Raw genomic sequence first — 15046 nt, 5'->3', positions numbered from 1 at the left:
GCAGGGAAGGTTTTAGATTTGCTAGGAACTAGGGAACATTCTGGGGAAGGGAGAGCCTATTTGAATGGGATAGCCTCCACCTTAACCATAGTGGAACAAGGCTACTGGTGCTAACATTTAAAAAGGAGATAGAGCAATTTTAAATTAGACCACGGGGGAAAGCCAAAAGTTGCTCAGAAGTGCATGGTTCTGAGGAATATATTTCCAAAGAAACTTGCAAAAGAGGAAAGTTAGAATATCCCAGTAGACAGGGTGTGTTTTAAGGCTGAAGTAGACCAGATAAACGTAGACAAAGAACAACCAGATGTGAATGACTCTAAACTGCCTATATCATGTGCTAGCAAGCAGGTTGTGAATGCAAAGAGAAATGAAAGTACAAATAAACATACTTTAAAATGTCTGTATGCAAATGCTGAAAGTCTGAAGAGTAAGACTGGCAAGTTAGAATGTATGACATTATATGAGGATATAAACATCAAACATCTCAGAGACGAGGTGGAAAAAGAATAACCAAAGGGACACAGATACTAGAGTATAATTTATATTGACATAATAGGGCAGATCAAATTAATGGAGGGATGACACTATATGAAAAATATAGAATAAAATAAAACATGATACAAATCCTGCAGGAAACAAAATGCTGTGTGGAATTCTTAGGGACAGAAATTCCATGTGCAATGAGTAAATGATTAGCAGTAGATGCATATACCAGCCACTTGGCCAAAATGAAGAAATAGACTGAAATGCTAGCTGAAATTAAAAAAGAAAATACATTTGGCAACGAAATAACAATGGGAGATTTCAATTACCCTTGTATTGACTGGGTCAGTCTCTCATTGGGACATGTTAGAGATGCCATAAATTACTATTTGATGGGGAAGCTGGTCCTAGAACTATCAAGCAAGGCAGCCCTCAGTGGAACATATGACCTGGTGCAAGGGGTTACTGTGGTGGGGTTGCTTATCAATAGCGATCATAATGTAATAAAATTTGGCATAACCACTGGAGGGAGGACATTAAGTAAAATTATTCCAGTAGCATACAACTTTACAAAGGAAGACTATGACAGAATGAGGAAATTAGTTAGAAAAAACTAATAAGCAGTTGAAAGGGTTAAAAGTTTGCATGAGGTGTGGACTTATTTCTAAAATACCATAACACGAATATTATACTACACTATTATAAGAATCTGTATGCCCGGACAGTGGCGACTATTTCCCCAAGGTGAAGTTTTTTAAGGAGCTTTCCTTACCCGCGCGAAGCACACTGCTGCCAAAAGAATCCACCTTTGGATCCCGGACATCCAAACGGTAATGCTTAGCAAATGTGTGCAAAGATTTCCAAGTTGCCGCACGGCAAATCTCCTGGGGCGAGACACAGTGGCTTTCTGCCCAAGATGCTGCTTGGGACCTAAGAGAATGCGCTTTAAGACCATCCGGTACTGGGCGCCCGTGACATATGTAAGTTGAAGCAATAGCGTCTTTCAACCAGTGGGCAATAGTAGTCTTAGAAGCTTTAGTCCCTTTCTTAGGACCACTCCACAAGACAAAGAGATGATCAGACAATCGAAAAGGATTAGTTATCTGCAGATACCGCAAGAGGACCCTGCAGACATCCAATCTCTTCAGATCCTGAGGAGAATTCCTATCCTCATCTGAAAACGCCGGTAACTCAACTGACTGGTAGATTTGAAAAGCCGAGACTACTTTTGGCAGGAAGGAAGGCACTGTCCGAAGTGAAACTCCAGAGTCAGATATGCGCAGGAACGGCTCTCTACAGGACAACGCTTGAAGCTCCGAAACCCGTCTAGCTCAACAGATAGCCACGAGGAACACAGTCTTAAGCGTTAAATCCTTCAGCGTAGCCCACTTCAAAGGCTCAAAAGGAGAACCGCAAAGACCACGGAGAACCAAATGTAAACTCCAAGACGGACAGATCACGCGCACAGGTGGCTTTAAGTGTTTAGCCCCCTTCAATAATCTTGGCCACATCCGGGTGAGCAGCAATGGAAGCATCATCAACCGGACCTCGAAAACAGCCCAAGGCCACTACCTGCACGCAAGAATGTGACCAATAGCGGCCTGCCACGGGGACACCCTCAACCTATAGCACCAAGAATCAAACACCTTCCAATCCCGAAAGTAGGTGAGAGATGTAGAAGTTTTTTGAGCGCAGAGAAGAGTGGTAATAACCGCCTCCGAGTAGCCCTTCCTTCTTAACTGCTTCTTAACCGCTAGACAGAAGCGATCAGCCTGATTGAAAAATACTGGGCCCTGCCGGAGGAAGTTCGGCAGATGGCCGAGTCGCAAGGGACCGTCCACCGCCAGGTTGATCAGATCTGCGAACCACGGCTTTCTCGGCCACTCCGGGGCCACCAGAACAACCGGCCCCGGTGGAATTCTATTCGCCTTAAAACCTTTCCCACCAACGGCCAAGGAGGAAACACGTAAAGGAGAATGTCGGGAGGCCATGGAAGAACTAGGGCATCCACCCCTTCTGATCCGTACTCCCTTCTGCGACTGAAGAAACTAATCGCTTTTGCGTTCAATCGGGTCGCCATTAAGTCTAGCTGGGGGGTCCCCCACCGGCTCGTAACGAGCCGCATCGCCTCCTTGGACAGCTCCCATTCTCTGGGATCTAACCGCTGGCGGCTGAGAAAGTCTGCCTGAAAGTTGTCGACTCCAGCGATGTGAAATGCCACTATGCGGGTCAGACTGTGTTCTGCCCAGGCCAATAACATGTCCGCTTCGGAGGCTACTGTCGACTCTTCGTACCCCCTTGCTGGTTTATGTAAGCCATGGCGGTCGCATTGTCGGATAGGATCTGTACCTCCCGGTGGCAGACAAGTGGAAGAAATTGCCGCAGCGCTAAGCGAACTGCCCTGGTCTCCAAGCGATTGATGGACCGCTTGGTCTGCAGAAGTGTCCAAAGGCCCTGCGCTGATCGTGACTGACAGACCACCTCCCAACCGGTCAGAATGGCATCTGTCGTCACGATTATCCATTGAGGATTTTCCAGGTCCATGCCTCGAAGCAAATGATTCAGGATAAACCATCAATCCAGACTGGTCCTGGCTGGTTCTCTTCTGACTTGGGGTCCCAATGAGAAAGCAGTGCTCTCTGCAAATGTCTCATATGAGCAAAGGCCCAAGGAACCAACTCCAGGGTAGATGTCATAAAACCAAGAACCTACAAATAGTCCCACACCTCGGGTAAGGGAAGAGCCAACAGGCGCCACACCTGAGACATTAGCCGCTCCATCCTCACCAGAGGCAGTGAAACCTTACCCACAGTGTCGAAACATGCTCCTAGGAATTCCAACACCTGGGACGGAACCAGCTGGCTCTTGGCATAATTGATGACCCAGCCTAGGGAATGCAGTCGACGCAAAACCGACTGTACCGCTACCTTGCAAAGCTCTTCCAATTTCACTCGTATGAGCCAGTCGTCCAGGTAGGGATGCACCAACATCCCTTCCCGCCGAAGGCTTGCTGCCACCACCACCATGGTGAAAACCCATGGAGCCGTCGCCAGCCCGAAGTGCAATCCGTAGTGCTAGTTCTAGTTATAAACTTTGCAAACGGATGTCTTGCATTGTTAACATAATCTTGCAAAAAAAAATCTCTGCTTCAGGTAAGACAAAAATGACAACAAATTTATCCCAAAAAAATCCCACCCTATAATGTGATCAATAATTTTTTGTAAACAATTTTTTGTAAATTTTTACTCTTTTTTAATTGAAAAAATGTTTTAATAGGATGAGGTAAGTTTCATACATATTCTGATGCATGCCTCCACGGCCTTGCTTCAGTATTCATGTAATTGTAATCATAAACTTAGTCTTAGAAACCGTTTGCCCCTATTCGGACCACTCCAGAGAACAAAAAGATGATCGGAGATCCGAAACTCATTGGTGACCTGGAGGTAGCGCAGTAACACGTGTTTCACATCAAGCCGGCGAAAATCGCCCCCAACTGGACTCGTGATGTCATCCGGAGAGAACACGGGAAGCTCCACAGACAGGTTGATATGAAAAGAAGAAACCACCTTCGACAAGAAGGAAGGAACAGTTTTGAGAAAGACACCCCCCCCCCCCGAGTCAGAAAACCACAGGAAGGGCTCCCAACAGGACAACGCTTGGATCTCCGACACCCATCGAGCAGAACAAACAGACACCAGAAAAACTGCCTTAAGTGTAAGATCCTTGACAATAGCCCGACGGAGAGATTTGAACAGAGCCCCACAGAGGGCCCGAAGGACCAAATTGAGACTCCAGGACGGACAGGTGGACGGGATGGGCGGCCTCAAATGCTTGGCACCTCTCAGAAACGAACGTCTGGATGAGACGCTACCGCGTGTCCTTCCACTCGTCCTAAGAGAGCCGAGAGCGGACACTTGGACACGCAACGAGCTGAAGGAAAGACCCTTGGAGAGGACTTTCTGAAGGAAGGAAAGAACCACCGAGACCGGGGCTGAGCATGCCGAAACACCCGATTCAGCACATACATCCTCAAATACCTTCCAAAAGAGTATATAAGCCAAAAATGTAGATGGCTTACGAGCCCGAAGGAGGGTAGAGATAACTTCCTCCTTATATCCTTTCTGTCTCAGATGTCTCCGTTCAAAAGCCAGGCCGTTAGACAAAAGCGATCTGCCTGGACGAAAAATACGGGTCTCTGCCGTAGCAGGCGCGGGAGATGGCCGAGACGAAGGGGCCCGTCCATCGCCAGGTTTACCAGATCCGCAAACCACGGTCTGCGGGGCCATTCAGGGGCCACCAGGATGACCGGCCCCTTGTGAAGTTTGATTCTTCTGAGAACTTTGCCCACGAGAGGCCAAGAAGAAAACACGTACAGGAGTATGTCATGGGGCCAGGCAAGAGCCAGAGCATCCACTCCCGCCGAACAGTGCTCCCTCTAGCGGCTGAAGAACCTGTTTGCTTTGGCATTGCTCAAGGTTGCCATGAGGTCCAGGTGAGGGGAAAACCACCTGTTGATGATCAGATACATCGCTCTGTCCAAGAGCTCAAACTCGCCCAGATCGAGACGCTGGTGGCTCAGGAAATCGGCTTGCACATTCTCCTTGCCCGCTATGTGGGAGGCTGCGAGGCACTCCAGGTGACACTCTGCCCAGGCAAGGAGCCGGCTGGCTTCCAGGGCTACCAGGCGACTCCGGGTGTCCCCCTGTCGATTTATATAAGCTACCGTGGTGGAGTTGTCGGAAAGAACTCGTACCGCCTTGCCGCGTAGCAAAGGGAGAAATTCTCGGAGGGCCAAATGGACCTCCCAGGCCTCCAGGCAATTGATGTGCTAGCGAGATTGGACTGGAGACCAGTATCCCTGCGTGGTCCGTGACTGGCAGACTGCTCCCCAGCCGGAAAGACTGGCATCCGTCGTAACTATAACCCACTGCGGAGTCTGAAGGGGCATCTCCCTCAGAAGGTGCGGCAGTGATAGCCACCACTGTACGTCGGCGATGGTAGAGTCCGAAAGCAGGAGGATCGTTTGAAACTGTTCCGACACTGGCTGCCAGCGGGATCGCAAAGCTCTCTGTAATGGTCGCATATGCGCAAAAGCCCAGGGAACCAGGTCAATGGTGGAAGCCATGGTCCCCAGAACCTGGAGATAATCCTACGCCGTAGGAAATGGGAGTGAGAGCAGGTTGTGCAGTTGATCCATAAGATTGTTTGCCCGAACATATGGCAGGAACACCTTGCCGACCCGGGTATCGAAGCACGCCCCCAGAAATTCCAACACCTGGGACGGCTGGAGGTTGCTTTTGGGAAGATTGACTATCCAGCCGAGAGAGGTAAGGAGAGCCAGGACTCTGTCGACTGCCTGTCAGAGGACCTCAGACTTGGCCCGCACGAGCCAGTCGTCCAGGTAAGGATGGACCAGGACTCCTTCCCATCGGAGAGTGGCCGCCACCACTGCCATGACCTTGGTGAACGTAGCGGCGCAGTGGCTAGGACGAAGGGCAACACCCGGAACTGAAAATGCTGGTCCAGAATGTGGAAGCGAAGGTACTTCTGATGCTCGTGACGAATCGGGATGTGTAATTAGGCCTCCGTCAAGTGGAGAGAAGCCAGAAACTCGCCGGAGTGAACCGCCGCTATGACCGTCCTCAGGATCTCCATCCGAAAATGTGGCACCTTGAGGGCCCAGTTGACTCTTTTGAGGTCCAAGATTGGCCGGAACTGTCCTTTTTCGGAACTACGAAGTAGATGGAATACTGGCCTGCGCCAATTTCCTCCGCCGGGACTGGGACAACGGCTCCCAGGCCCTGGAGCCTGGTGAGGGTTTGATCCATGGCAGCCCGTTTCACAGGTCCGCAAGGAGAAATGACGTACAGATCCAGCAGATCGCGAGCAAATTCTAAAGCGTAACCATCTCTTATTATCTCAAGGACCCACTGGTCTGACGTAATTCTGGCCCATTCCTCGTAAAACAGGAAGAGACGACCACCGAGGCTGGGAATGGAGGAATGGGCCGGCTGAATCTCATTGGGAAGCCGGCTTGGGCTCGGGGCACTGAGGAGCTCCATCTCGGAAGGACCGGCGGCCTCGAAAGGACTGAGACCAAGACTGGGATCTGAAGGGGTAACCTCTAGTAGAGGCTCTGTGTGCCCGAGCTTTAAATCTACGCTGGCCCCTGAAGCGGGAACAAGAGGGAACAAAGGCTCTCGTCTGTTTCGGATGGTCCTCAAGCAGCTTATGAACCTTATTCTCCCCAAGGAGTTAATAAGCTGCTCCAGGTCCTCGCCGAAGCGCAACTTACCCTTAAAAGGCAGGTTGCCCAACCTAGACTTGGAAGACGGATCCGCCGATCACATGCATAGCCAGAGGAGACGTCTGGCTGAGACCGCCGAAACCATCGTCTTTGCCTAGATGCGGAGGAGGTCGTACAGAGCATCCGCCCCATACGCTAAGGCGCCTTCCAACCTCTCAGCCTGCTCCGCCTCTGCAGGCAGAAGGTCCTGGGTACCGAGTAACTGTTGGACCCACCTAAGGCTTGCCCGCTGCATGAGACTGCTGCAGATCGTCACTCGAACTCCCAGTGCCAAAACTTCAAAGATACGCTTGAGATGGAATTCAAGCTTGCGATCCTGCACATCCTTCAGGGCTGTGGCTCCCACCACTGGAATGGTGGTGTGCTTGGTGACCGCGGAAACTGAAGAATCCACTGTGGGGATTTTCAGCATGTCTAAGCAGTCCTCAGGGAGAGGATGGAGCTTGTCCATAGCTCTCCCTATGCAAAGCCCTGCTTCGGGAGCTTCCCATTCCCGGAGGAGCAGCAACTTGTGCATAGGATGGAAGGGAAAAGTGCAGGTGGGAGCCCTAAGTCCCGCCAGGACCAGGTCCATATGCACAGGCAGATTGGTAGTAAGCGTATCCGCCAGGGGCCCCTCGATCCCCAACTCCTGAAAAACAAAGGGAATGAGGGGGCTACAGTTCTTCCCTTTGAAATAATCGTAGGACCCGGGGATCGTCCCCTCCTAGAGGAGGGGTGGCTTGTCTGCCATATCCGCATCCAGATCCTGAACCGGAGCCACCAGAGGGTCCGGAGAGGGGGGGGGGGGGAGGGGCCCCCAGCACCACCCGCACCCTGACAGACCCCTGCGGATCCGGAGCCGCGGGGGCAAGCAAAGGGGGCAGTCGCGGAATCTTGGCAGGAAGAGGACCTGAGGGAGGGTCGTCCTCCTCCTGCAAGCTGGCCAGGTAAGATTTGTGCATTAGAAGCACAAACTCAGAGGAAAAACATGGCCTGGACTTGAGGGGGGGCAGGGGGGGTCAAGGACCACCTCCTGGGGCCACACGGGGCTCAAATCACTCTCCTGCAGCTCCGAATTGGGGGCTGCCAAAACTCCCAAAATGGCCACCATTCCAGCGGTTTGACAGCCCGGGAACGGCCTCGCCATGCGTTGGGATGTGTGACCCCGGGTTGGAGTTTTAGTAGCTGCCGGGGAGGGGCCTTCCCCACCCAGCAGACATCCGGAGCAAAGTCCCTCACGCGAAAGATGCACAGAGGTTTCGCCACACGCGAGGCAGCAGCGTGAACACGGTATTCTCTGTGAGAAGAAGCCACAAGCAGGAAGAAATCAGCTGGGCTAAGCTGCCGGGAGGAGCGGAGACAGTGGATCGAACCCTGCTCGCTCCTCATGAAAAAAAAATCTTGACTGCAGACAATAAATAAAGAAAAATGCCCAAAATCAAAAGTACACCTTCCTTTTTTTTTTAATGCTTTAAATACAGGAATGGCACATCCCTCGGTGTACTGCCGGGGAAGAGACATCCCGGAGCAAAGCAGCCAGGTAGGGGGGGGTGTGACTGGACCACCAGTTTCACCCCACCTGAGGATCACCAGGAAAAGGGCCCAGGCTACTGAATGCAAGGGACAAGCCCCCCTGGGCCCCGCAAAAGTGAGGAGACAGCGCTGTCTCCTGTGAAGAGAAAAAAAATGCAGACACAATTCTATGTACTTTTTTTTTTTTTTTTTTAAACTAAGAGACAATAAAGTACTTGCTTGATCTTGGATAAACACAAATTCTAGAATCCAAAAAAATCAGGAAATAATGATAATCACTATGAGAGGTGGAAAGTACTTCAGAGTGGGAGACTCAAAGTCTCCCACTCTGCTGATAAAATATTCACGGCAAGGTGACAGACTGTTTTTCAGCATCGCAGAAAGCCATTTTGAGATGTTACATTCACAGCCAGTCAAGAGCGATTCTTCACATCTACCGGGCTGGCAAATTTCTCATCCGACCCCCTGAGGAAGGAGTTTCTCTCCGAAACACTTAGTGTCGGTACAGCATCGGATTTACCCACTTAGCCGAACAATTGTGCCCTTGATTGTGAAAATTGGACTTGAGAGCTTTACTACACAAGTGCATATCTGTTCAGCTTCAGCCACGGAAGCGTTCTTAAAAATACCTCACAGTGACCAATGACTAGAAAAGGCCCTTGCCACTGAAAGCTTGTTTAAGCCTGTAGCCTTTGGGCACCTTATGAGGTCACTCTGAGTCTCCCACTCTGAAGTACTTTCCACCTTACATTGTACATGATCTTGGATAAAGAAATGAAGGAGAAAACCCGCCGAAAGAGGGCTAACTATGACAGATCAGGGAACCGCAGGGTGAGCTGTCGCATCTGCTGGAGACAGACAAATACTGAAGGGCTGCAGGGTACGCTCTTGTCCTGCTATGGGATACTCTTTCAGTTTTGGTCTGTCTCCATCTGCTGGACAGGAGGCTCAACCCACAGTCTGGACTGATCCGGGTACGTACAGGGAATTTTGTATATTGCACTGAGTATATAATTGACATGAGTAATAAATGTGTGTAAGATACAGAAATAAATATTTACCATATGATATAAACATTGACAACACTCAGAAGGCGACTCCACCACAAATGTTCTAGCTCAAAATCTTTAGTACTTGGCAATAGCCTCACTTCAGTGCCACAGCATTGCCTCACACTTATATAAATCCCACAGCTATCTCACTAACACTAATAAACATATCTAGCCCACTCCAGTCATAAGGGGTAGCTTACTTCCCAAACTGGGAAATAAGAGTGGCCTAATTTTTTACTTGGATCGGGGAAAGATGGGGGCTCTCAAACCCCAATGGACAGCTTTCCACATGGACTTCAGATAAAGGTTCATCCATGAAAGTCAAACTGTGGCCGGGTAAAGAGAATGAAAAATGGAGCTGGTGCTAACAACTACAAGGGAAAGCTGAGGCTGAAAAGCTGAAGGAATCCCAAGAGCCAAAAAGGTAAAGGCTCATCCACTGGCCACTAGTGAAAGAGAAAGCATCACAAATCACATATGTACTGGTCATCCAAGTGGGTAGGAAATACCAAAATACCTACCGTAGACAACATTTTCCATGTAGGCCAGTTCATTTTGTTTTTTTACTAGCCCCCAAAATTCAATCCCTGTTTGAACAGTGATTTCATGTGCATGAGAAAATATCCAAGACAGGTCAGGGATAGGAAAGAAACCTCTACCTGGACCCCGATGGCGTTTCTCCATCCAGATGTAGCAGTTGCTCTGGGCAACTCCAGTCTGAGAATCCAGGAAGGGCAGGCGCACGCTCCGCTCAGCACAGAGACGTGCGTTGTAATTGTGGCACTGTTCCATGGCATCCTTGTAGTATTGCTCCCCAAGCCTAGAGATCAAAAAAGATGGAGGAAAGATGTATTCACACATTTCCTTTTATGTAAACTGCAGGTCAAAGCCTTTTACAGTCAGTCAGTTACTGCAGACACACCAGGATGGGCAGCTGAAGAGTTTGTAGCAGAACGCATGGCCATAATGACAGGTGCCCACTTTTCAGTGAAAAATTGTTAGAATCTTCTAAGTAAAACCCAAGTCAGAAAACTGACCAGACACATTAATGAAACCAGAAGAGAAAGCAATGGGAAAAATGTGAACATCAAAGATTGCGAATTATTACGTTTTGTTCAACAAGAAGGTTGTGTGCACATTATTATAAAAAGGTGGAAAATGGCTACATAGCCTAAAGAGTAATCGCAGATCAATGTTTTAATTCCATAAATTTATCGCTCCTATTTTCTCCTCATGCTGCCCAACCATGTTTTTTTTTAGATATATACATATATATTACACATATACATACATATACACATAGGCTCCCTATTAAATGGAAGATCTCCTTCAAAATGTTAATGCTAGTCTTTAAGGGGTTAAATGGTTTTGTTCCTTCTAGCCTCAATGCGGCCTTAAAGCTTTATCACCTGGCATGAAATTTGAGATCTTTGAATCTGATTTTATTAAATGTTACATCATGAAAGACTTATCTATGTTCAGGGTCCTGAGCTATGGAATGTTCCGCCACAAAATTCAAAGAAAGAATTGACACTTCTTAAATGTAGAAAATGTTAAAAAATGTCTTTTTTTCAGACCCTGAGTAGTGCATAATTGGATAGTCTGTCTCTCATAACGATAACTGCGATAGAAAGAGTACAATTAAATAAAATATCTGTATTCACTATAATGGCAATTCTAACAGAAACTGTGGTCAAAACAATGTATAGATGAATATCCTTTCACTGTGGAAATTATGGCATTATGAAAATCAGGGTGATATGGTCAGAGTGATATTAGTTAAGAAAATGAGTATTTTTATTAATATGAAAAATGTATCTATTAATTGTGTGATATATACTGTTTCTGTACAACAGAATTTGTGTATGTCAATAGTAAATCGCTTAGAAATTATAATTTGCGGTATATATATTTATTTAAAATATATGTATCTGGGATGAGTTTAGTATATGAATTTATAGAGTATGAAAATATAGATCAGAATACCAACAAGAATCTGAGATGCTACAAATGAGTAGAAAAACAGCGAGTTTATTCATATCTCTTGACTCTAACAGGCTACCATTATCTTTTATTTGATTTCTAATACTGTCTTACCACTTACTTCATTTTATTGCTTTTATTATGTTTTTAATTTGATTTGTTTTATGAGTTTTGTTTGGTTCATTTAACAGCTAATTTATTTCTTTATTCTGTGTAGTTTTTAGCTGTTACTATTTTATGTATTATTGTATTTCTGAATATATTGTAATTTTTGTGAACCGGTGTGAAGGTTCATCTGATACATCAGTATATAAACGCCAATAAACTAAACTAAAACTAGCTTAGCAGAGTATGGCTCAAGACACAAAGTTCTATTTGTGCTGCTACCCCACTGAACATCAGACTTTGAGCTTTATAATAAAAAGTGAATACCCTTTAGTCCAAAGGAGGCTAAAAGCATACCAGCTAGTACAACACAAGGCAAGGACACAAATAAGTCCCAAAGATGAAATACCACTGCCAAGAAATAGGCACGTTGATAAGGGATTCAGTTAGGGTAATGCATGGCGACTCTATAGGAATTTCAGTGTCTCTTCCTTCAATGAGAGGGAAAGGAGAATAGATTTGAAGGACCTGGCCAGCCAAAAGGAACACAAATAGTAAAAATGAAAACATTTCATAGTTCAGGCCATAGCACTAAGGTGCAGGAGACTTTCATTCAACAGCACCAGAGGGGTATGGGTAAGCCCTATAAGCAATTCACTTGATCTGGGAACTGAGGGAAGATGGCATTCAGTACCGTGGAGACCCCCTAATAATCAGAGTAAGTCTTGGATTCCTCCTGACCTGTTAGCTCAAGTGTCATCTGGACATGCTTTCTATGGTGGGGAGCTTACAAGAGGGAGAAAAATATAAGATACAAAAATAATGCCCAATAACAATTCTGATAAGCTGAACCCAACTGAGAAATTACAATTAAGGAAAAAGAGGAGCAAGATCCGGAGCCCATTCAAACGTTGACACTAATACTAGCATCCCTCTATCCCACAAAATAAGACACTCCATAAACAATGGCAAAGAGTAAAGAAATAAGAGATGAGGTGAGAGTAGACACACAAGGGAAGAAAGGGAGGAACAAGGAGAGATGAGAAATATTGGGAAAGGAATAGGGGGAAGATGGGATAGGAGACATGAAAAAAAAGAAAGGGAGAAAAGAAAAGGGAAGTTGAGGAGTGCAGGAAGCAAAGGCAGAAGAGAAGAGGACGGAAAAGGATGGTAAGAAAAGATGGGAGTAAAGCGATGAGAGTAGATAGGGGAGGTACGAGAAGAGATCAAGTAAAAGAAGATAACAGAAGAGAGGAGAGCAAGAGAAAGAAAGGTAGAAGAGCAAGAGATAGTAGAGTGGAGAGAAGAAAAATGGCGAAAAGAGACGAGAAGGCTTGGAGAAGTAGAAAAACAACTAAAGAGGCAAGAAGCCAAGAGGTGGGCGGAACAGAAGACAAACAAGAGGAGGAAGGTGAGCAAGAGAAAGGAAGAAGGGACAAGAAATATAGAGGGGAACCCTAATTCCTCCGGCTATACTCCGCCCCGAGACCACACTCACAGCTTCACTACATTCTCCACCGCCGCCGCCATCTTCCAAGCCAGCACTGCCTGCGCACGCGCACGCCCACCTCGCATTTCAATCTCTGCCCATGCGCCAAAGCTACCTGGCCTTGACAGGCTACAGTGCGCTTGCGCGAGCAAGGAAACGGGACGGGAAGAAGAAGGGCTGAAATTAAATAGAGGAAACAAAGCGGGCTCAGACGATAGTTCCAGAGAGGGAAGAATAAGAAGGATAAACTGAAGGGCAATTCGGGGTGGCAGTCCAGTGTTCCCAGGACTCATCTAGGCAAGCTGAAAAGTTAGCTAGAGGTCTGGATGGAGGGACTTAGTTCCTACATGTCCCCTACATTGCAGAGAGGCAGTGGCCCGATGGAAAGCTCGTTATGGAGTAACAGGGGCAATGGGGTATTGGTTGCTTTAATTAAACATATTTGAGTGGGTGAGGTTATGGGTTTTTTTTATTCATTATTATTACGAATACTTGGAATGGGAACTCTGTCCTGCCTCGGTGAGAGGGAGGTAGGGTAGAGTTTCTCCTCTAGATTGTATTTTCATATAATATATATATTTTTTTATTTATTTTTTTTTTTGCTTGTTTTGATATAACAAAAAAAAAATAAGAAATCAAAACAATCCTCTAAACCCACTGCAGAAAGTGTTATCAAAACCAGGTATCTGCTCTAACAGTAATCCCTTGGCTCCAGCCTCCAGTGGGCTTTAAAGAGGAAGAAGAAGAAAAAGCACAGGATGTCAAATCATTTACCAATTTCTTCAGGACTGCAAAATTACAAAATTAATATCAAATGTCTTATAAATAAACAAGCTCAATGTCTTTAAACTTAGATTGTAATCCCTCTGTGGCTAGGGAAATACCTACAGTACCTGAATGTAATCTGCTTTGAAGTGCTGAAAAGCGGAATATAAAAATCTAAATAAATAAAGAAAGAAAGAAAGAAAGATCTCCCTCTCCTATATACACACTCCATAACACACATGTTCATATCTTCATTCATTCTCACACACATACTCGCAAACGTTCACTCATGCACACCCACTCTCTCACACGCCTATATGCACTGGTTGTCACACATACACAGACTCTCTCACGCTCATTGGCACTCTTCCCTATACACACACAGACAGGCTCTCTCATACTCACTGTCTCGCCATCATCACAGTCTCTCACCATCACTGGTGCTCTCACCCTCTCTCACATTCACTCTCAAATAATCTCTCACACACTCGCACTCTTTTCCTCACACAGGCTCTCTCACACTCATTGGCTCTCCCTCATTCACTGGCTTTCTTTTACTCGCACACAGGGCTCTCTCAAATCCTCTGTTCGTCTCACATGCAAACAGGCTCTCACTCACTTGCACACTAGCATTTTCTACACACACACAGGCTCTTACACTCACTGGCACTCTCTCCCTCCACACACAGACTTCTCTGACTCACTGGCTCTCCCTCTCTCCCACATACACACAGGATCTCTCTTCCTCCCTCCCTCTAACTCACACAGGCTCTCTGTCTCCCTCACATACACAGGCTCTCTCACACTCACTGGTTCTCTCTTCCTCATATACACATACAGGCACTGTCTCTCAATTTCACACACATTCATATTGCAGGCTTCTGTTTCAGCATGCCAAAGGACCCTGCCAACCACTGACTTAAATAGATCAGCATGCTGAGTGCAGACAGTCGCACTGGTCTTATGTGCTGCGGGTGGGAGTGAAGATTCCTGTAGCCCTGCTGGGCTAATACCTGTGTGCTGCAGGCAGGTGAGGAGGTTCTGGCAGCCCACTGGGTCTTTTTCATCTGCACCACGGATTGGGGGGGGGGGGGGGCGTGCTCTTCTGGTGGTCTTGTTGGGCCTTTTCTTATGTGCCGTGAGTAGGAGGAGAGATTCCTGTGTGCTGCAAATGGGAAGGGTGGGGAAGGTCCAGTGCCTCTGCTGAGCTTTTTCATCTTCACCACCGGTGGGAGAGGAGTTGCCGATGGCGCCACTGGGCCTCATTGTTTTGCACAGGCAGGAGGGGATCCCCAGTTGTAGTAGTGCCACCATTGGCTGTGGAGTTAAACCACAGCTCCTGGCTAA

At 47.1% G+C, this 15046-nt stretch overlaps 1 protein-coding gene across 7 annotated transcripts in view; it reads right to left on the bottom strand.

Moving 5' to 3' along the window:
* DPF2 (double PHD fingers 2) overlaps positions 1-13075 on the bottom strand; it is a 161689-nt gene extending 148614 nt beyond the window's left edge. For 6 of the 7 annotated variants that reach the window (XM_029614674.1, XM_029614675.1, XM_029614677.1 and 3 more), the window contains exons 1-2: positions 12944-13075; positions 10017-10177 (exon numbers count right to left, since the gene is read on the bottom strand). In XM_029614674.1, the coding sequence (XP_029470534.1) occupies positions 10017-10177; positions 12944-13020 (238 nt within the window). In that variant the 5' untranslated portion in view covers positions 13021-13075. Of the gene's footprint in view, positions 1-10016; positions 10178-12186; positions 12869-12943 lie in introns of those variants that run through there. The other variant, XM_029614680.1, reaches the window with a different exon arrangement.
* Between the last annotated feature and the right edge of the window lie 1971 nt (positions 13076-15046).

Source organism: Rhinatrema bivittatum, chromosome 8 (genome assembly GCF_901001135.1).
Source record: "Rhinatrema bivittatum chromosome 8, aRhiBiv1.1, whole genome shotgun sequence".
Classification (NCBI taxonomy): Eukaryota; Metazoa; Chordata; class Amphibia; order Gymnophiona; family Rhinatrematidae; genus Rhinatrema; species Rhinatrema bivittatum.
This window is presented reverse-complemented; position numbering and strand designations above follow the sequence as displayed.